The sequence below is a fragment of the Aspergillus neoniger genome (assembly GCF_003184625.1).
Source record: "Aspergillus neoniger CBS 115656 unplaced genomic scaffold BO87scaffold_39, whole genome shotgun sequence".
Taxonomy (NCBI): Eukaryota; Fungi; Ascomycota; class Eurotiomycetes; order Eurotiales; family Aspergillaceae; genus Aspergillus; species Aspergillus neoniger.
This window is the reverse complement of record NW_020291167.1, coordinates 250,636-269,707: the sequence shown is the minus strand read 5'-3', so window position 1 is coordinate 269,707 and position 19,072 is coordinate 250,636. Positions and strand designations below refer to the sequence as shown.

At 49.1% G+C, this 19,072-nt stretch overlaps 8 protein-coding genes across 8 annotated transcripts; 4 read left to right on the top strand and 4 right to left on the bottom strand.

Moving 5' to 3' along the window:
- Positions 1-569: 569 nt before the first annotated feature.
- Positions 570-5,503, top strand: BO87DRAFT_367632 (vacuolar protein sorting/targeting protein 10). Its single transcript, XM_025621896.1, has 2 exons — positions 570-4,548; positions 4,641-5,503. Exons 1-2 carry the CDS (start codon positions 737-739, stop codon positions 5,278-5,280), a joined length of 4,452 nt encoding a protein of 1,483 aa, XP_025475711.1. The 5' UTR covers positions 570-736; the 3' UTR covers positions 5,281-5,503.
- Positions 5,504-5,819: 316 nt separating this feature from the next.
- Positions 5,820-7,337, bottom strand: BO87DRAFT_380058 (cytidine deaminase). Its single transcript, XM_025624211.1, has 5 exons — positions 7,017-7,337; positions 6,806-6,939; positions 6,568-6,653; positions 6,266-6,347; positions 5,820-6,193 (listed from the first exon to the last, which is right to left on the bottom strand). Exons 1-5 carry the CDS (start codon positions 7,099-7,101, stop codon positions 6,152-6,154), a joined length of 429 nt encoding a protein of 142 aa, XP_025475710.1. The 5' UTR covers positions 7,102-7,337; the 3' UTR covers positions 5,820-6,151.
- Positions 7,338-7,408: 71 nt separating this feature from the next.
- Positions 7,409-9,035, bottom strand: amcA (putative mitochondrial ornithine carrier protein AmcA/Ort1). Its single transcript, XM_025624210.1, has 2 exons — positions 8,830-9,035; positions 7,409-8,764 (listed from the first exon to the last, which is right to left on the bottom strand). Exons 1-2 carry the CDS (start codon positions 8,938-8,940, stop codon positions 7,886-7,888), a joined length of 990 nt encoding a protein of 329 aa, XP_025475709.1. The 5' UTR covers positions 8,941-9,035; the 3' UTR covers positions 7,409-7,885.
- Positions 9,036-9,476: 441 nt separating this feature from the next.
- BO87DRAFT_367624 (CGR1 family protein) lies at positions 9,477-10,422 on the top strand. The gene is made up of 3 exons (XM_025621895.1): positions 9,477-9,683; positions 9,767-9,912; positions 9,976-10,422. The coding sequence occupies exons 1-3, from the start codon at positions 9,632-9,634 to the stop codon at positions 10,114-10,116; spliced, it is 339 nt and encodes a 112-aa protein (XP_025475708.1). The 5' UTR covers positions 9,477-9,631; the 3' UTR covers positions 10,117-10,422.
- A 286-nt stretch (positions 10,423-10,708) lies between these two features.
- On the top strand, positions 10,709-12,394 carry BO87DRAFT_409993 (uncharacterized protein). The gene is made up of 2 exons (XM_025626284.1): positions 10,709-11,434; positions 11,491-12,394. The coding sequence occupies exons 1-2, from the start codon at positions 10,827-10,829 to the stop codon at positions 12,215-12,217; spliced, it is 1,335 nt and encodes a 444-aa protein (XP_025475707.1). The 5' UTR covers positions 10,709-10,826; the 3' UTR covers positions 12,218-12,394.
- On the bottom strand, positions 12,225-13,360 carry tma22 (putative RNA binding protein Tma22). The gene is made up of 4 exons (XM_025629166.1): positions 13,265-13,360; positions 13,153-13,172; positions 12,894-12,981; positions 12,225-12,812 (listed from the first exon to the last, which is right to left on the bottom strand). Exons 1-4 carry the CDS (start codon positions 13,326-13,328, stop codon positions 12,391-12,393), a joined length of 594 nt encoding a protein of 197 aa, XP_025475706.1. The 5' UTR covers positions 13,329-13,360; the 3' UTR covers positions 12,225-12,390.
- Positions 13,361-15,524: 2,164 nt separating this feature from the next.
- On the bottom strand, positions 15,525-15,898 carry BO87DRAFT_160870 (uncharacterized protein). Its single transcript, XM_025618245.1, has one exon. The coding sequence runs from the start codon at positions 15,782-15,784 to the stop codon at positions 15,566-15,568; it is 219 nt and encodes a 72-aa protein (XP_025475705.1). The 5' UTR covers positions 15,785-15,898; the 3' UTR covers positions 15,525-15,565.
- Positions 15,899-18,350: 2,452 nt separating this feature from the next.
- On the top strand, positions 18,351-18,791 carry BO87DRAFT_160759 (uncharacterized protein; the record flags this gene model as incomplete). The annotated part of the gene is made up of 1 exon (XM_025618243.1): positions 18,351-18,791. A coding segment is annotated over one exon (153 nt), but the record flags the coding sequence as incomplete, so codon positions are not given.
- Positions 18,792-19,072: the final 281 nt, after the last annotated feature.

The following is a 19,072-nucleotide window of genomic DNA, read 5'->3' as shown; positions in this document are numbered from 1 at the left end:
TGGTTCCCTATAGCACAAATGTCATCTCATAAGAAAAACCTTATTAGTTATACTTTGGTATCCGAATATGATCGGAATATGGCAGTAAGCCAAATTCTGGTTGCACCAGCAGACTCGGAGATCATCGCTGCGATGACAGTCTTTGCTATACCTTGCTCCCCAAATTAGGAACTACGACCTGCCTTACACAATGTGAGAAGAGGACCGCTAGAAGCTAGGACCTTTTGATGGTTTCAATCGATTACTTGCTTAAAAGAAAAAAGGTGCTTAGATACCGTGACATTAGAAGGCCACTAAATGGCTCCAAGAAAGTTCATATTGTATTATAGTGTAGGAATGGTGGTCGAATGTCGCATGGTTCCAGGAAATGAATTAACGTTTTCGAAGACCCCGGATCCGGCCAATTCTGGGTCAGGGTTCATCTACTCCATACGTCAAGCGCGCGCGCGCCCGGCTGAAACCGAGGTCTAGACGTGCTGCGATAAGCATGCTGACCACGTGACCGTGGGAGCTTCCCTGCGGCCACGCAGCTGCAGTGATCACCGAGACATTATTCCCTGCTTGTTCATCAACCGGAACATCCTCGGCCTCAGACTACCTATTGACAAAGGATACATCATATACTTGATTTGTATCAACTGTGTTTTCAGCAGAATCTTCTATTCAAAGCAATCATCCGGCCACATTTGCCGGTTATCAGCTCTTACGCCCTTCAAATGTGTTGTACTCCACGGCCATGATCTTTCGATGGCTCGTGCTGGTGAGCTGCCTTTTGGTGGCTCTTATTCCCCAGCAAAGCTCTGCGAAGAAATCCGATCAACCGAAGGTCACGGCGACCAAGCTTGAACATGAACCCTTCTCTCTCTTCTATTTCGAGGACTCAGAAACTGTTCTTATGAGCCTGAAGAATGGAGACTTCAAACAGTCTTTTGACGGGGGGGAGGAATGGGAAGACGTGGTTAGCAGCGAGGATGGTAGTGTGGCACAACCGGTGGTTTTCATACGACAGCACCCATTCGACAAGAATAAGGCTTATGCTCTCGGTTTTAACGGACATCACTTGGTCACAACGGATCAGGCCAAGACGTGGAGATCGTTCGATATAGGCGACCAGCCGGCTTTACAGCATCAGCCCCTTGTTTTCCATGGTTGGGACTCGAGTAAGGTCATATACCAAAGCGAAGAATGTGCCGGGTTTTTCTGCATTGTGAGGTCGTACTACACGACTGATGATTTCAAGACCGTTAGGCTGTTGCGGGAGAGTGCGGCAGGGTGCTCCTGGGCAGTTGGGCACCCTCACTTCGCTGAAGATTTGAATATGAACCAGGAGTTGAAGGACAGATCACTGTGTGTCGTTCCTGGGTTGAAGGTGCCCTTTGGACACGCCAACCGCTTGGTATACTCGGATGATTACTTCGTCAGTAACATCGAAGGCACGGAGGTGAACTTACATGAGGGCCGGCCTGTCTCCGGTGTTATTAGCACAGCCGCTGTCAAGAAATTTATTGTGGCCGCCGTCAAATCGAAGGGAACAGAAGAGCTTGCCTTGTTTGTGACAACGGATACGAATACCTGGCATCGAGCCGAATTCGATGGGCATCGGGTAGAGCAGGACGCGTATACAATGTTGGAGAGCACCAACTATAGCCTGCAGGTAGACGTCCTGACTAGCCCATCCAGCAACATGGGTGTCCTATTCACTTCCAATTCGAACGGCACATTCTTCAGCCGCAATATTGAACACACCAATCGCGATATGGAAGGAACCGTTGATTTCGAAAAGATTGCTGGCATTCAAGGCATAGTTTTGGTCAATACGGTGAAAAACCCGAAAGAGGTTGAGTCCGGGCAGGCGAAAAAGGTCATCAGTAGAATAAGTTTCGACGATGGCCGAAGTTTCCAACCTCTCAAGGTTGGTGAAAAGAATCTACATTTACATTCCGTGACTACCTTCGCCAACATCGGCCGGGTATTTTCCAGTCCAGCACCAGGATTAGTCATGGGAATTGGCAATACAGGTGATCACCTTCAGAAATACACCGACGGCGATCTTTATATTTCAGATGATGCTGGTGTGACTTGGCGTCATGCTCTTGACGGGCCGCATAAGTACGAGTTTGGTGACCAAGGAGCTGTGGTTATGGCAATCAGCGATAAGGGCAAATCCAACAAGATTAGCTTTTCTCTTGACCATGGCAAGGAATGGGAATCGGTGGAGATCGAACATAAAATATATCCCACTATGGTCACTACGACACCAGACTCCACGAGCCTAAGGTTTCTACTAGTCGGCAAGCAAAACGAGGAAAGCGGGTACATCGTCTATTCCATCGACTTCAAGGGATTGCATGAGCGGAAATGCGAAGAAGATGACTTCGAGAAGTGGCCAGCTAGACTAGACGAAAATGGCGAGCCAGACTGCTTAATGGGTCACAAACAATTTTTCCGCCGCAGGAAGGCGAATGCTGACTGCTTCGTGGATGAGGAGTTTAAAGATCCTCAGCCGATCATGGAACCATGCAAATGTACGGCAGAAGATTTCGAATGTGAGTTCAAAGGCAGCGAGGACGGAAAGAGTTGTATCCCGGCCTTACTGCCAACGCCCCCAGATGGGTGCAAAAACCCCGATGATACCTTCATGGGACCATCTGGTTGGAGACTGATACCAGGTGACACTTGCATCCGTGATGGCGGCAAGAACCTTGATCACGATATTGAGTGGCGTTGCAAGGATGCAGGCAATGTGCCCACATCTGGCGAAATTAGCGTGGAAAAACAATACTTTGACGCAAGGCAATTCAGTGCCTACTATTACCTAGAACGTCAGTCAAGCAGTTCTGGTAATGACGAGACGATTGTTATGCTCACCAGTGAACGTGCGCTCTATGTATCACATGATCATGGGAAGACATGGAAGCAGCCACTGAAAGGAGAAGCAATCAACAGAATCGTTCCTCACCCATATAACAGTGATGGTGCTTTCCTCTTGACGGACGGTGCTGAAGGCTTTTGGACTGTTGACCGTGGCCAGTCATTCAAGCCTTTCGATGCACCAGCGCCTCCGACTGAGGAACGCCTCCCAACTCTTACGTTCCATCCTCAGTACCAAGACTGGTTGATCTGGACAGGGGCCGTTGATTGCGGATCTGGTGATTGTCACTCCAACGCATACATCAGTAAAAACCGCGGGGACAATTGGGAGCTGCTGCAACGCTATGTTCAAAAGTGTGAATTCGAAAGCAGGGAAGGTCGCGAAGATAGCACGAACCTCATATTCTGCGAGCAATTCGAGAATGAGAACAGGAACAACCGACTACAACTGATATCCAGTGAGAACTGGTTTTCAGACTCGAAGGTCCATTTCAGAGATGTCATCAACTATGCCACCATGTCCGAGTTCATTGTTGTGGCTTCTAGAGATACAGAGAAGCCCGACTCTTTGGTGGCGAGCAGCAGCGTCGATGGTAAGACATTTGCAGAGGCAAAATTTCCTCCCAATGTCAACGTCCCTGTCCAAACGGCATATACCGTGCTGGAAAGTTCTACTCACGCCGTTTTCCTGCATGTTACAGTAAGTAACTCGGAAGGGGCCGAGTACGGATCGATCATCAAGAGTAATAGCAACGGAACTTCCTATGTGCTCAGCCTTGGTGCGGTGAATCGAAACTTCCGGGGATATGTTGACTTTGAGAAGATGCAAGGCATAGAAGGCGTGGCAGTTGCAAATGTTGTCAGTAACGTGAACAAGCTGTCCAATGGAGAGCCGAAAAAGTTAAGGACAATGATTACCCACAACGATGGAGGGCAATGGACCTTGCTTTCTCCCCCAAGTAAGGATGCTGAGGACAAGGACTTTGGGTGTTCTGTTGAAGGAGAAGGCGTTCCTGGCTGTTCGCTCCACCTTCACGGCTATACAGAACGCAGGGATGAGCGGGACACTTTCTCGTCCAGTTCAGCAATCGGCTTGATGCTCGGAGTCGGCAATGTTGGTGACCACCTCGGTGGCGAAGACGAGGCCGATACGTTCATAACCCGAGATGCTGGCTTCACATGGAAGTCGGTCAAAAAGGGCAGGTACATCTGGGAGTTTGGTGATGCCGGCTCCTTGATTGTAATCGTGCCTGAGTCGAAGCCGACCCAAACTCTCTACTACAGTCTTGACGAGGGTGACACGTGGTTAGAATTTGTCTTCTCAGACGTGGAGATGCAGATCGATGATATCTCCACCGTACCATCCGACACTTCCAAGAGCTTTCTTCTCTGGGGCAAAGAGCTGAAATCGGATTACCGAGATAAGCTCGCGACAGTAAGCGTTGACTTCAGTGGGCTCCGTTCCTCTTCGTGCAAGTTGGACGAGAGTAAAGCTGAGAGCCATGATTATTACCTCTGGGAACCAAAACATCCGTTCCAGGACGATAACTGCCTGTTTGGCCATGTTGAGCAGTATCATCGGAAGAAACCGTCAGCTCAATGTTGGAACGACTGGCGTGAGCCTCATGTTCACAGCATCGGAGAGAACTGCGCCTGCACGAGGGCTGACTTTGAATGGTAAGTAGTCTTCGTCAACCGCCCCCCTCCCCTTATTTTTCATTAGCGCTACTTCTTACCTATAAATGGTGCATTTGCTGATTCGGAGGCAGTGACTACAACTACGAGCCCCAGAGTGATGGCAGCTGTGCTCTTGTTCAAGGACTCGCTCCTCCTGATACCATGGCTGTATGCAGAGAAGACCCTGACGCATATCAATACTGGGAACCCTCAGGATATCGGCGTCTCCCTCAATCAACGTGTCAGGGTGGACGTGAAATGGACCATATTGTTTCCAAGCCTTGCCCCAACAGAGAGGAAGAGTACAAGAAGAAGCATGGGATTAGCGGTGTTGGTCTTTTCTTCGCGATCGTCATCCCTATTGCTGTAGCAAGCGCTGTCGGTTATTATGGCTATACTAGGTGGGACGGCAAGTTTGGCCAGATTCGGCTCGGGGAGAATGTTGGTACCTCCCAGGGTCTGCTTTCGCGAAATTCTCTTCTCATCACCGTCCCGGTTGCCATAATTGCGGGTGCGGTGGCCGTCATCAAGGCGCTCCCACTGCTAGCTACAAGTCTCTGGCGAAGCGCGAGTGGATATGTGCGCCTAGGACGCAACCGGGGTTACTCAAGGCCTTATGCGTCTCGCGGATCATTTGCCGCCAGGCGCGGCGACTATACTGGTGTTGTTGACGACGAGGATGAGCTTCTTGGTGTAGAAGATCTCGAAGCGGATGAAGAGGAAGAGCTGTAATATGTTGGCTCGTCCTGACACCTGTCCGTCAACCGTGTCGGGCCCATGAGGTTATGTTTTATTATGAGAACGTCATGTATTGAAATGTGTCTCTATGTACGCGTCTTTCGCGTCCTCCGTCTTTATTTTTCTTGTTCTAATCGCCTATATAATGTGCGTGTCATAGAGGTGAAGTAGAATCAGTGCTAATGGGTATCTTGCAATAATCTGGAGTTTACGAATTCATACCAATTCGGGAACTACCCAAACAACTCCAGCCATAACGTTTTAGACGTAGCAGTAACATGATAATCTACGGAGACAGTTTGATCCCATAAAGCCGTGCAGGGGGTTTGAAAACTGCATGTCACGGTACAAACTGAGACATCGACTCCTCAGAGAAGAGAAGTAAGAGTCTAATATGAACATTCTTGCTTGCCCTCATATGAGGTGCTTATAACGACGACTCAATTAGAAGGCGATGTATATGATAGAAGCCTGGATAGCCCCTTCGATTCATATGAGCATATTATTTTACCTTGTCCTACGCGTACGTTTGCTTGAAAAGAGCAGCACCGTAAAAATTTGGATGCTCAATCATAATATAAGGAGAGCGTAGCTCAGCATCATAATCATCATCTGTCTCTCCCAGGAACCAACTACCCTGGGTAATTCAACCACCAATCAACAAACACCCTTTCCCGCTGTGACTTCCAACGAACACACCGAGCACAGCAGCGCCAACAGGCAACAGCAACAACAACAACAGCAACCAAAACCCTTGAAAGAAAGAATCACCCACCCGCTTACACATGCCAATCATCCTGCTTTACTCCACAATAGCAACCAATGAGTAATCAAGCAAATCGAATATAATGACATACTTCAATGCTCAATGAGTGAAATCACTCGGGCCGAACGAGTTCGGCAGGAGCTGCAATGCGAGCAAAACCAGTTGTCAGCCACTGATTCAGAACAGAATGGATGGATTGGTCAGATATATTACCTCTCCCATTGTAGTAAGAGTATAATTACCCTCACCATCGTACATAAAAATGGGGAATTCGGGGGTGGTAAATTCACTCATACTGAGAGACACGAATCATTGTAGTTAGCAAGCAAGTAAGTACGTACGTGCGTCCGTGTTTTGTTGTTGTCGCATTATTGTGATGAGGGAATTATAGAACTCCCCGGGTAGCCAATCATTTTAATTTGCTTGCCTTCTTTTTCGCGCAAGCTATTTGCGGGTACAGCACAAAAAATCGGAAAACCAGGGCTAGAGGGTAGAGAGACAGAGAGGGTACGTACAACTGTCTACACATGCCGCATGGCGAAGCGGGAGGTTTGATGTCACTCGCGACAGCAATGGCTTTGAAGTTGCGATGCCCGGCCACCTGCAAAGCAGTCCGACGAAGTAAGCAAAAATGCATGAGTGATTTTCTTCAGTTCATTTTCGACATGTGCAAGGTACAGCAAGTAGACACGGAGATAAAATAGTAAAAAAAAAAAAAAAAAAAAAAAAAGAGGTGTAGATTTGACAGCTTACAATCGCATTTCCAAAGGCTACTCGCTCCGCACAAGTTCCAACGGGATAAGAGGCATTTTCAACATTGGCGCCTTGGACGAATTCACCCGACTCGGTCAGAATGCATGCGCCAACACGGAACTTTGAGTAGGGGCCTGTTGGTGTCGCATTAGTTAATTCTAGATATATGCCATGGCGGCTTTTGGGTTTAGGGGAAGATAGGTGGACTTACAGTATGCGGTGTCCTTGGCGGCGATGGCCTTGGTAGAGAGCGTTTCGAGCTCTTGGGCAGAGAGGTGGTCGGCAGCGTGGACCATGTTTTCTCCTTGTCTAGCTGGATGGCTGGATGGGTCTATTCCCAAGAATGAAAAGTCAAATGAAGTTGACAGGTAGCGGGTAGATAGATATACGGATGAATGTAGTAGTAGTAAGTTAGTAGTAGTTACTGCGCGGGGAAGTGGTCATCTGGACCGGAAAAAACGCCCGTTGTGGTTGTTGTTCATGTTTCCACAACCCCTCTCTTATCGCAAGGATTGACTTGTCTCAGGGTGACTCACGATAATGTTGATAACACGGATAACCAAGAATTATCTATATCAAATCTTCAATTTTTATCTAATCTAGGTGCTTTTCTGTAACCTCGGCTGCCTGTGTTTCAAGGTTGTATCGACTCCCACCCGATATTATCCATGATGTCATCCCTAAAGTAATCGCCAATTGCCTTTTCGGGTTCTCCCCGCACACACGTCTATATCAACAATAAAGTAGAAAAAAAAATCAAACAAGATGAAGATATATAAGATTCATAAGCATAAAATAATAATGGACAGCAAATAAAAAGAAAATTGTAAATAGATCAACACTCCATTTTCTTCTTCGCACCAATACCAGATTGATGGTCTCAAAAGAAGATGTTGGAATCTAACTCGGAACATGACTGTAGGTATCATACGAAAGCGCCTCAACCGGAAAGTGTATAAACAAGAAGCATCAGACGAACGTCGGGGGGAATGAAAGGAAGAATCGGGATGCGAGAGAGTAAAAAGATATAGGGCAAGAGCTGGAAGAGAAAAGAGAATGTGGGGTAGAAGGAAGCCGAAATCAGGCAAAATGATTCCGTAGTCCCTCATAGACGGTGAAGATGAAGGCGGAGCTGGGGGCAGATCGAGCGCAGGTGATGCCACAGCCTCGATACAAAGCCCTTAGTCCTTGCTGTCTCCACAAGGCTTTTGCAACTCCCCAGAATGTCTGTCGTTTGCCGTTGTATGCTCCTCGCGTAACATCCTCTGTTTGCATGCGCGATTTGATCGTATCGGCAGGATAGAAGAGAAAATTGTAGCTGACGCCTGCTGCGGCACCTGCAATCATCTTCTGGTAGATAGGAATGGAATCAGAGGATGTTCCATCTTCCTTGAGCTCTGCAGATGGGGCACGGTATGCGCGGAACAGTGCAGATACCCCCTCATAGCTACCGAACCATGCAGCGCCGCCACCAGTCTCGCGAATAAGTGTTCCCAACTGTCCGCGCCAAAAGCCAAGAAGGCCGTCTTGACGGAAGACAGTGGCTATCAGAGTCAATGGTCCAGGGGGGGTTCCGCCAGACGCCGTAACGGGAACTTGCATCTTGCACTTGATGAGCTCAACCGGGGTAAGCGCAAGGGAGGTAATAGATCCTGACGCAGCGCCGCTGAACACTAGTGCCGAGAAAGGGAGGTCATCGGCAGGGGAGTAGACAGTGGCCTTCAATATATCCTGGATCAGACGGTAGCTGAAGAACAAGCAGCTGTTCTCAATGGCAGCACCTGCCATGGGAGCGCTAATGCCCCGGTAGAGCCCGCGTAGGCCATCTGCTTGGAAGGATTGACGGAAACAATCTAAGGGGCCTTTGTATCTGAGAGGAAGATGATCCGGTTGAGATTGGAGCCGCACTTTGACTGTATCAAAAGGGTACTCGATCACTTTGCCTGCCATTCCTGCAGCCTAGTGGGGCCAAACGTCAGTCATGTTCACGTCCACAAGGGTTGGGCACGACGGTTATCACTTACCGACCCAAACACGATATCTTTGAAGGCCTCAAGGCCCTGGTTGGGCGGAAGTGTAGGCAATTCCATTGACATATCATCATTGATTGCTATCGCATGTTCGGCGGCCGCCATCAGGGAAAAGGTGAATGAGCAGTCGAGCTCGGGTTACACGACACGACTTTGACGGGTGTGTATGCAAGGAGAGAGGCACAGTGGGGGGGGGGGGGTAAAAGGATAGACGAGTCTTATCGAGAGAGCATTGTAGTTTCGCGAGCTGTTCGAGGGAGAGAACGGTCTAAAGGGTATTTAAAGACTTTCAGAGTGATGGGGCGGTCTGGTGACTCGACGAGGGGTTTTGCTTGGAGGTGTGCCCGAACCACGCGCGATAAATTAAGAGAGAGCGAACATCGCTTGCCAGTAAAACGGAACACGAGCCCAAAAGGCCAAGGGGGCAGGGGAAATCGGGATATGAGCGATGGGTGGGGTGGGTAGACCTCGCGGCGGTTGGCTGATTGCGGCGAGTGCTGCAACTAGTTGAGTGTGATCCGTCAGACTTCTCGCCGACAAATCCCTCAATTCCATGCCAGACGGGGCCCGGCGCACCACTTCTGCCGAGATCCGGTTATCTGATCGGTCTAAGATAACTTTTTCCTCAAAACTCGGAGGCCCCGAAAAAAAAAAAGAGGGCAGCGGAGAGCTAAGAGAATTCCATCATCATCCCGTCTGGAATCTCTCTTTTCTTTTCTCTCTTCTTTCACATCCCAACACAAACCCCCCATTTGGTCGATTGACTCGTTTGGCTCTGCCTACTCTCGGTCCGATCATGTCTTCCGCACCTTCAGCTGCTGCCCCCATTAAGGGCATGCGGAAAAATGGTATGAAATTAGCTACCCCACTTTTTTTTCCCTGGCCTTCGAAAATAACTGTTGCTAATGCCTTTCGCTTCTCGGACCCGCAGGAAAAAACTGGCATGATACCAAGAAGCCGTTCCGCCCTACTTCGGGCATGACCTCCTACGCTAAGCGACTGGAAGCACGCAAGCACCATGAAGCCGTGAAGGAACACGAGAAAGAGTTGAAGGAAGAAAAGGAGGCAGAGAGACAGGTGGGATTCAGCCTATGACATGTCTCACAAAAGAGATTGTTAATCTTGCTGACAATCACCTAGGCGCATATCCAAAGAATTAAGGATCGTCGAGCCGCTAAGGAGGAGAAGGAACGTTATGAGAAGATGGCCGAGAAAATGCACCGCAAGCGAGTCGAGCGCCTGAAGCGCCGCGAAAAGCGCAACAAGTTGCTGAACTCTTGATTGCCGTCGACTCTGGTCCTTCTTCCCTTCATTATTCTCCCAGCTTCTTTTCTTTTTCTACTTCTTTTTATTTCGCCTTTGCTGTTGATCACTAACCCGTCTACATCTCGTTCGAGTGGTGGCTGATGTACCCCCACGCCGTAAACTTTCTGTATCATTCACCTTCACACCATGTTTCCTTTCTTGCCGGGTTTGGGAATTACGGCCGATTGATGGCTACTGTTTCATGACAAGGAGTTCGCTGGCGACCGTGGAGTTAGAAATCAACCTTTCAGAATAGTATATACTACAATGGATACACCGAACTATCTACATGGTTCCTGACCTATTCATGACAACACATCATAATAATGTACAGAAAAGCCACGTTACTTTACGCCTCAAAGGAAAAGCACAGACTGGTCTTTGATTTTATACATCAGAATGCTCGGATGTAGTCAAATCACAATGGAAGTATATATTCCGAGGCCTGCTGATCCCGCAAAGGATCAGGGGCCGATACCTTCGATCGGCCAGCGCATGGATCAGCGCTTGGCATCACGTTCAACCACGTTGTGTTTCACCTCTGCTAGCGAGTCGTACGACCGATGGAAAAACATCTTCAGAAACCGACCACCCAGGTTGACCAACGCGTTGAGCAGTGTTATCCGGGTCAGGGCGTGCTAAGGAAAGTGGAGAGGGTTCACTGACCTGGATCCTTCCTGCCCGCCATGGTTTCCCAACCGTCCAAACAGCTGTCCGCGTCTTACCCACCGGCCCATGGCTCTGGAGCCGCCGGAAGCCAGAAACCAGCACCACCACCCAGCTTGCAGCCCTCCAGTGCCACCAGCGACTATAGCGGAAGTCTTCAACTCGGCCAGAATCACCATGGTCGCGAAGTATCTCAACCTCCCGGTCTGACTGGAGAGAAGCATCACCACCAACTTCTAACCTTCGACGCTCCCCGTCCAGATCGCGTTAAGTCTAAATCCCGTTCGAAGCACAAGCACAAGCACAGTAAATCCGGCGACTTTCGGTTTCCCCGAAGAATGAACAACCTCGCCTCGTCCGCTGGTTCTCGAGGTCTTCTGCCAACATGGTCTGGTAGCAAGGAAAAGGATAACGATACCGACGATGGTTTGCTTAGACCCATAACGCAGGAGACAACCTGGTCGCGCTGGAGCTCGGATTCCACCGCAGCCTTGGGTAGTGGGAGCCGAAAGGGCAGTTTACTTGATGTCATTGACCCGAGCAACAAGCTTGGTCCCATCAGGCGTCAAGAGATACGCTCGATGGAAGACCTGGAGCAAGTAAAGAGTAAGAGAAAACAAGGGGAGGAGTAAGTCGATTGTTGTCCGTTCGCATTTGGGATGGTTTTGACTGGTTTGATGATAGATATTTACGGTCTGCCCTGTCAATGATCGGGACCCTTGCAACGGATATCACCCGTAGACTGGATTATACGTACTACAACCTTCTGGAGAAGATTGCCGCATTGAATTCGACCATCGCATCATTCCAGGAACTTTCTAGTTCTACTTCTGCCCTTTTTGACGACTTCCAGCGGGAGACATCGGGCTTGGATAAGGAAATCCGGAAACAGATGGGGGAACTGAAAGAGTTTCAACCCCAATTAGAGAGGATTAAGACATTGGAAGATCGCATGAAGACGGGCCGACAGAGGGCTGAGGGGCTTAACAGTCGACTCGAGGCAATGCGCCATGAAATTGATCGCTGGGACAAGAAAGAACTAGAATGGCAGTCACGAGTTAATCGGCGCCTTCGGATCTTCTGGACTGTGGTGGTAGCTGGCGTGCTCGCAGTTCTTCTCGCTGTTGCGATACAAAATTGGCCGACTACGACGAGTCCAGACCCTTCTGGATTACCTTCGCAAGCATTGTTTCTAACAAACTCGTCGCATGCTCTACCACCAGAGAATGGCCATGAAGCAGTCTCAGATGGCCCGAGGGAAGCATGGCCACGATCTCTGCGGAATCTCCCTTCTCGTCATCATAATCGGCCCTCTGGGGGATCAGTTCCCGTCGTAGCCACGGCTACTAGAGATGATACTAATGTCAGGACTACTCATCCAGACCCACTGACAATATTTGACGAGCTATGAGCGCGCTGGATCTTTCTATTTCCGAGACTCAGGACAACTTTCAAGGCCAGCCTCGAGACTGTCGTATCTCCGTTGATCTAATATGTAAACCATAAATAATGTCATGATACCCATAGAGTCCCCCGAGCATAGCATTTTGTACATTATGCATTCATCGGCCCATTAAATATACCTCAGGGCGCTTCGGCCGCCTTCTTCTTCTTCTTATCCTCGATGAGCTCAATATTGGCCTCCGGGATCTCCTTCCCGTACACCTCGAGCAGCCATTCCTTAACATCCTCACTCACATCACCCTGCACGGTAATCTCCTCAGTACCGCCCGCAGACCTAGTCATCGAAGAGCCAGTAGCAAACTTCTTGCCCAGGTCCTTGGCGATCTTCTTATTCTCCAACCCATATATATCCAAGCCCGTGATAACGGTCACATGTTTCCGCTTGTTCCGCTCAACCCGCTTAATCTGTACCTTGGACGCCGCCTTCCGCTCAGCATCGCGCGCCTCAGCCGCAGCAGCCTTGGCCTCCTTCTTCGCCGCATCCTTTGCTGCGCGCTCCCGAGCCGATACCGACAATGTAGCGAGGTTGGAGTTGAGGGCCTCTACATGGCACAAATAGGCCGCAAGTTAGCGACTGATCTAAAAGACCCGGGAGGTGGGCGAAGGGGCAAAAAATAACGAACCCTCAGAATATAACGCCTGGTACATGTCCGGATGGGCTTCCTTCAACCAGTCCTCGCATTTCTTGGCCGTGCCGCCGAATTCACAGTACTAATCGATTTCGAAATTAATGTTAGCTGGCTGCCCCACACGCCCTTTTGGGTGGTATAGATAATATAATGCTGGAACGAGCAGAGGCGGGGGAGGGGAGGGGGGTCTATTCTCGAAAACGAAGATGGAAGCTTGCGTTCGAGTGCATGGGGTGTGTCTATGTATGCGTACCTCCGGAGGCAATGTGCAAACTATCCATAGTAGAAGATTCAGTTAGCTATTACATCTTCTCTTACAATATCACTACCAAAGCGATAGCAGAGACGAAGAAGAGACGACTTACCTCCACAGTAAACAACATGCTTAGCCTGCGATTCAGCAGGAACCGATTGGGCGACTTCGGCCATTGTGATATATCCAGGGATATAAAAATAGACGTATAGAGGTATGAGGGGGAGAGATTCAAGATATTATGGATCGATATATCTGGACACAAAATCTCGTTCGCGCGGTATTAGGTAGGCCCCTCCCGCCGCCGCTGTCGACCGCCCTCTGAATGAGCGCGGGGTCGGGTCTGGATGTACGTATTTCCCGCTGGGTTGCGGTTTGTGTTTTTAAGCTAGGCTGTTTTGGGTAGTTACCTATCTATGTTATCTATCTGTCATGTGATTTATGCTATGTTTATATTGTACGAAGAAGGCTTAGGTTTGGTTTTGTTTGTGTGGGTTATTGAATAGGGTTAAATATGGGAGGATATGATTATTGCTTCTGTTTATTTGAGAGCAGAGTTGCGTTGGGTACATTTTGGTGCCATGGCTACTATACTAATTTGCTGGGCTGGCGGGATCCTGGTATGTTATGCCTTGTAGTGGAAGGTTGAAGCTGGTTATGATGCATTATTCTCTGGCTAGAATCTTCTGTTATTGTCTGATGTGATGTCTGTATGATGTCTGTATGAGGACTGGACTCATTGGAATGCTTTTGGATGGTTCGGTTGGTAAGCTATTCTTAAGATTTTTCAGTTCACGCGCTGTAGCAGAGGGGGGGTACGTGTACGCTGATAACGTGAGTGAGTACCTCTTGGGCTTGCTTATGTTAGGCCAGTCTAGAAGCTGCAGTCAGTTGAACCTGGCATTTTTTGCATGATGTTTTGCCACACGGGTTGAAGTTGTCCATCCCGTCAACTCTATCGTGCACCAACTCGGTATGAATTGGGAACTGACAGTGGCGATCAAGAGCCGTCAAGCAAACATGCCCCCTGTCATGACGCTCGATGTTAACGCCACTGAGTGGCTGCATGCAACCTTTGAGCAGTCGAAAACACGATAGACCTTCGAGAACGACACATTTCAGTCTTCGGGCATGCGGCGTCTAATTCCAATATACTCAAATGTAAGAGGCAAACAATGTGTATTGGGAAAAATAGAAGGCAAAGCAAAGCATTGTTAACGCACACGCATGCAGATAACAAAGCAGGGACTGGATCTGAACATGCTTCATGTCTGGACGACGATTGGTGATCAAAGAGCTCCGTGAGGCCAGACTGGCCAGCATAGCTTATGCATGAGTGACTTGGCATGGCCACATTTCCGTCAATTGTTGGAATGGAAGATTAGAGTGGCTGATTTTGCCGCGTTTCATACTGCGGGCCTGCAGAGGCCAGGTCTCGAAAGGCAGTTCAGTCGAGCAAGTTGTGAGCGAACCGGTAGTGGCGTTTACCATTTTTTCCCGCGTCAAGCATATTGTAATGTGACGAGCGTGTGATTGCAGACGCCACCTCACGTATCATTCCATCATGTCAGCTTAAGATAATGAAGTGAAGGAGAGAGGATCAGAGAAGCAATGTATCCCAAACCGAAACAAAAGGTATGGCGTATTAGTGCCCTGGTGAGAAGCAGTGTCGAAGGCTGACCGGCGTGACAGTCGACATACAGTGCGCCATAGCTATGGTGCTCGTACACCAAGCGAATGCTAGCTGGCACGAAATTTACTTGCCTGATACTAAGACTAACGCTCCGTTGCTCCTCGTTCTAGACCACCGAGATGCCGCAGAGATTTAAATTCTAAACCTAACAGTCGCTAGCGTATTTGGTTATCCAGCAGGATGGCAATCCGCGCGAGCAAAGTCACTTCGTCCGTAGCTAGACGCTGTCTCTCCGACTTAGCGAAGAACTAGTGAGGTTTGCGCAGGGCCAGATAGATCAGACCGTCTGTCAAGTAATGAGCTAACGGGCCCAATCGGTTTGGCACTCTGCCCCTCATATCCTCTTCCAATGAGCAGTTGCGGCCAATCCAGTAGCCTCGGAGCCCAAGAAAGGGCCCGACGGCCATACCAGGGCCATGCGGGTGCACGGGCACCGGCTGCTTTCAAGACACGTCAGTGAAATTGCCTCGTCGCTAATTCCATCAGCGCCTTCACAGAGCAGGTATATCGCTTCGGTTACGCCAGTCTCGCGTCCGAGAAACTCCCGGGGCAGCGCACCCGACGAGCTAAATGCCACGTTGAAATACTTTCTGCTGTAAAGCTGCCAATACGTGTGAGAACATATATAATTATAATTATAATATAATTAATATTAAAATAAGAGAAAGCGAAAGCATACGGGAAGCAGACCTGGGGGGATAGGAGATCGCTGGGTTTCGCCTATGTATGGGACCCCGCGTTTGAAAGCGGGCTAGAATGATCGACGGCGGCCTGGCTTGAACGTATCTTTCCGGTTGGTGTTGGATAGTCGGGGTTGTCCGTGGCTCCTCCTGTGAGTATTGGCCTAAATATAGCTGTTCTGATAGGCCCTGATAGGACCCTGATAGGCGATTCAATCCCTCCAGTTCGGTTCCCTGGGTCCAAGCCAATCTCAATCATCTAGATTAGGCCTGTCAGCTCTTTAGGTTCTCAAGCGACGTAAGTGTTGATAAGGGGAAGATGGAACACAGAGGTCCATGATGATAGGACAAGGATGTCTAGCCAATCGTAACGGACGTAGATGATGGCATGCGGACAACGAGGGACGGTCTATGCAGTAGTACCTAGGGGGTCCAACATGTCCCATATGCAAGCGTGGCTGATTGTTGCTTGATCGCTGAGTACCGCATGCGGCGGTTGACCAAAGAGAAACGTCAAAATACCCCTCGTGGGAAGGTCCTTGCGCTCACGACGTACGTACCACGATCTGCTATCCTAGCCATCAGTTGTCTGACATGCATCGAGCCGCCTTACGGGTTTCTTTGGACGCCAATCTTAATTACAAGATTGTTTCACCCCCACTTGATTTTGAGATATGAGGGGCTGTTCGCTTGCACGTTCGACCACGCCACAGGGGAGATGCGCAGATAGGAACGGACATGGCTGGGACGCTAGTCAGAAGGAGGCTGCGGACGAGTGTCTGGAAACAAGACGGTAGCTAGTCTTGTAGATATTCCTAGTGCACATTTGAGTGTCCGGAAACGGGCACTAAGAGCGGATCAACGGACCCAAGTGGACGTTGTCCTGACTCCTGAGAAGATTGGCGCGACAAAGGAAGTATTTTGGCCATCTAATTAGTTAGTTAGCTCTGGCATTTTGTCAGTCAGCATTTCAGCGACATTTAGATCTGAAGCTTCTCGTGGCTTTGATAAGAAAGCCAATTGAAAGGGAAACAAGCATGACATCATGATTCACTAGGCTTAGAAAACTTCCTATTCCTTCCAAAATCTTATCGAGGATGGCAAGACGAAAGACATAGATTGCCCAAGACAAAACCCGTATAATAGCAATAACTAGCTCCGGTGAGCGTTTATGCCAGACGCTCGGATCCACGTGCTCCGCCGCAGACAGGAGAGACCTGCGTGCTTAGCGTTTTGTCCAGCCCTCACTCTGACTAGCAGCCTAGCTATCTACCTAGTTTAGTCTAGTCAAGTCTGTGTCCTACTATGCTTCGAGAGCAAACATACATATGACAGAGGAGTGACCTAACGGATTTGGCTTAACGTGTCAAGGTGGTTAGCAAGAGCATCCATCCACTTTGTCCTCTAGAGATATAGTGGCACTGATCGGACAGTGGTAGTACAGGGCACTAACTTGAAACTGGAAACTGAACCATAATTTAGAGAACAAACATTGCTGTCAGCGTGGTAGGTGCGCAATGCTCGTTCAAAGCGTATGCAAAGCAACCGCACCAAAACATCCGTGCATCCCGTTAAGACAATGGAAGAAGGTAGTAATCGGCAAGATGACACGACTATCCGGAAGCTTCCAGCATCCCGTGTTATCCCGAGACTACTACGTACTTGTGGGCTGGGAACTTGGGACATGTTACCTCCCGGAGGGCAGCCACAGGGCACTCCTCAATGTGCAGACTAAAGCAGTACACATTTGTATAATTGTAATCAGTGAAGAGGAGACACAGCTAAAGGCTGGCTTCTAATGTGAAGATTATGATTAGTAGATAAACAGTAGATACAGTTCTGGGTGGATCGGTCATTCATCGGGAGAGGAGAAGGGGAAATGGATCTTCTCCTGTTTTGCGGGTGCCCCGGAATGAACGAAGCAACGATCGCGCATTGGCTTGCCGAGGATCTGGGATCTGGACTTCAACAGACCGTGCGGAGGTTTCCCCAGAAATCCAAACAGGCAGGAGGAGTGACCGACAAACTCTCGGGTTCTTTGTTCTGCTTCTCCTTATCAATATCACATCATTCTCTCCCAAGGGATACTGCGGGAATGAAAAGCCGGTGGGTCTGATACTGGACGCATCGGGAATGGGGGTCGCTAAGGGAGGAAACAAACTGATCCCTGACTACTCTGCTCCGTGTTTCTGGCCTGGGAATGAGATTATGATGATGTTCACGCTAGCTGCCATGCCCCCGTCTAGTCTAGTTTAGTGACTGGGTAAGGCCATTGATCTGTCATCCCGGGGAGGTAGCAGTTAGTAAGTAATTTATCGCACGTCCCTCCCGCACAGCTCCAAACCGGATGTTAGGAAGAGACCTCACTACAGTGCATAATTAGCGCGTCTTGGGGGGTTTCGGAGTCCTTCTAGACTCCGGTCGCAGTACGTAAAGTCCGTCGATGATTGGTATGCGGCTAAGGTATAGATCGGAGGTTTTGTCTAGGATACATAGCTCGGTTCCTGATAGCAAGGTAGTAATTTAGCTAGCTAGGCAGCTCAGTATGGATATATAGTAGTAAATACGAGGGAGAGTGTACTATGGACGACAGGTAAAACCTTCAGTAAGTCCGAAAGAACATTGCTTCATGAGGCTGGCTCTGGATCGTCGATGTTCGGGTGTCAAGACTGGTCTAACCCCACCTCAATGAGAGCCAATGGCGGGCTGCGAAATGCCTAATGTGACCCACACTCATGCACCACGAGAGTTACACCATTCCAGTGCCAACCAATCAGCAATGAGCCAGAATACATGCACTAGACGGGAAAGAGTGAAAGTTGCTGGAGACTAGAACTGCTTCGTCCCCACCCGGCCGGTTTTCCATTCGAGGTACTGTCGTCATGATTCACTTTGCGAGCATTTGGTTCTTTGGTGGCAAACAAGATCGAGAAAAGCACCGAACAGATTCTTCTGTGTGCTGGTTCAACCTTGTTTGATGCCCTCCTTGGGAGGTACCCGTTCCTAGGTACTGTGCACTGCTTGATACGAAGGAGAGGGGGAAGGGGGGTGGGAATATCCTCGTACTTCTTTCTTAACCCACGCGTACGTCAATCGTAATCAATTCTCCAACAAATCCTCCTTCCGCCAAGCCATCGACGCGGTACCCTGCGTCTCTGATCCTTCTCGTTGGTTTATCTACCAAACCTCACTTGATCCGCGCGACATCAACGCTTCCTCCCCCCTTCGCCCCCCTACCATCGGGTATCTAGACTCTTTAGATCCTGGTCTAGTACCTGGGAAGAATTAAGAGATTTTCTTTTTATCAAAACGAAAATGAAAAGATAAAACATAATAATACCAAAAAAAAAGAAGAATCAACGGTCGAACCCCCCCGTGCATTATCGCATCTCCACTCGCCACTATCACTAAACTCGCACTCGCAAAAGAAGAGAGAGAGAGAGAGAGAGAGACAGGTATTTCCGGTTTCCCGCCGCTTCCCGTCAACGCTACTTTACGACTCTTGCCTTTCACCCTGCGACTCCCATACACACGCTGGTTTATTCCC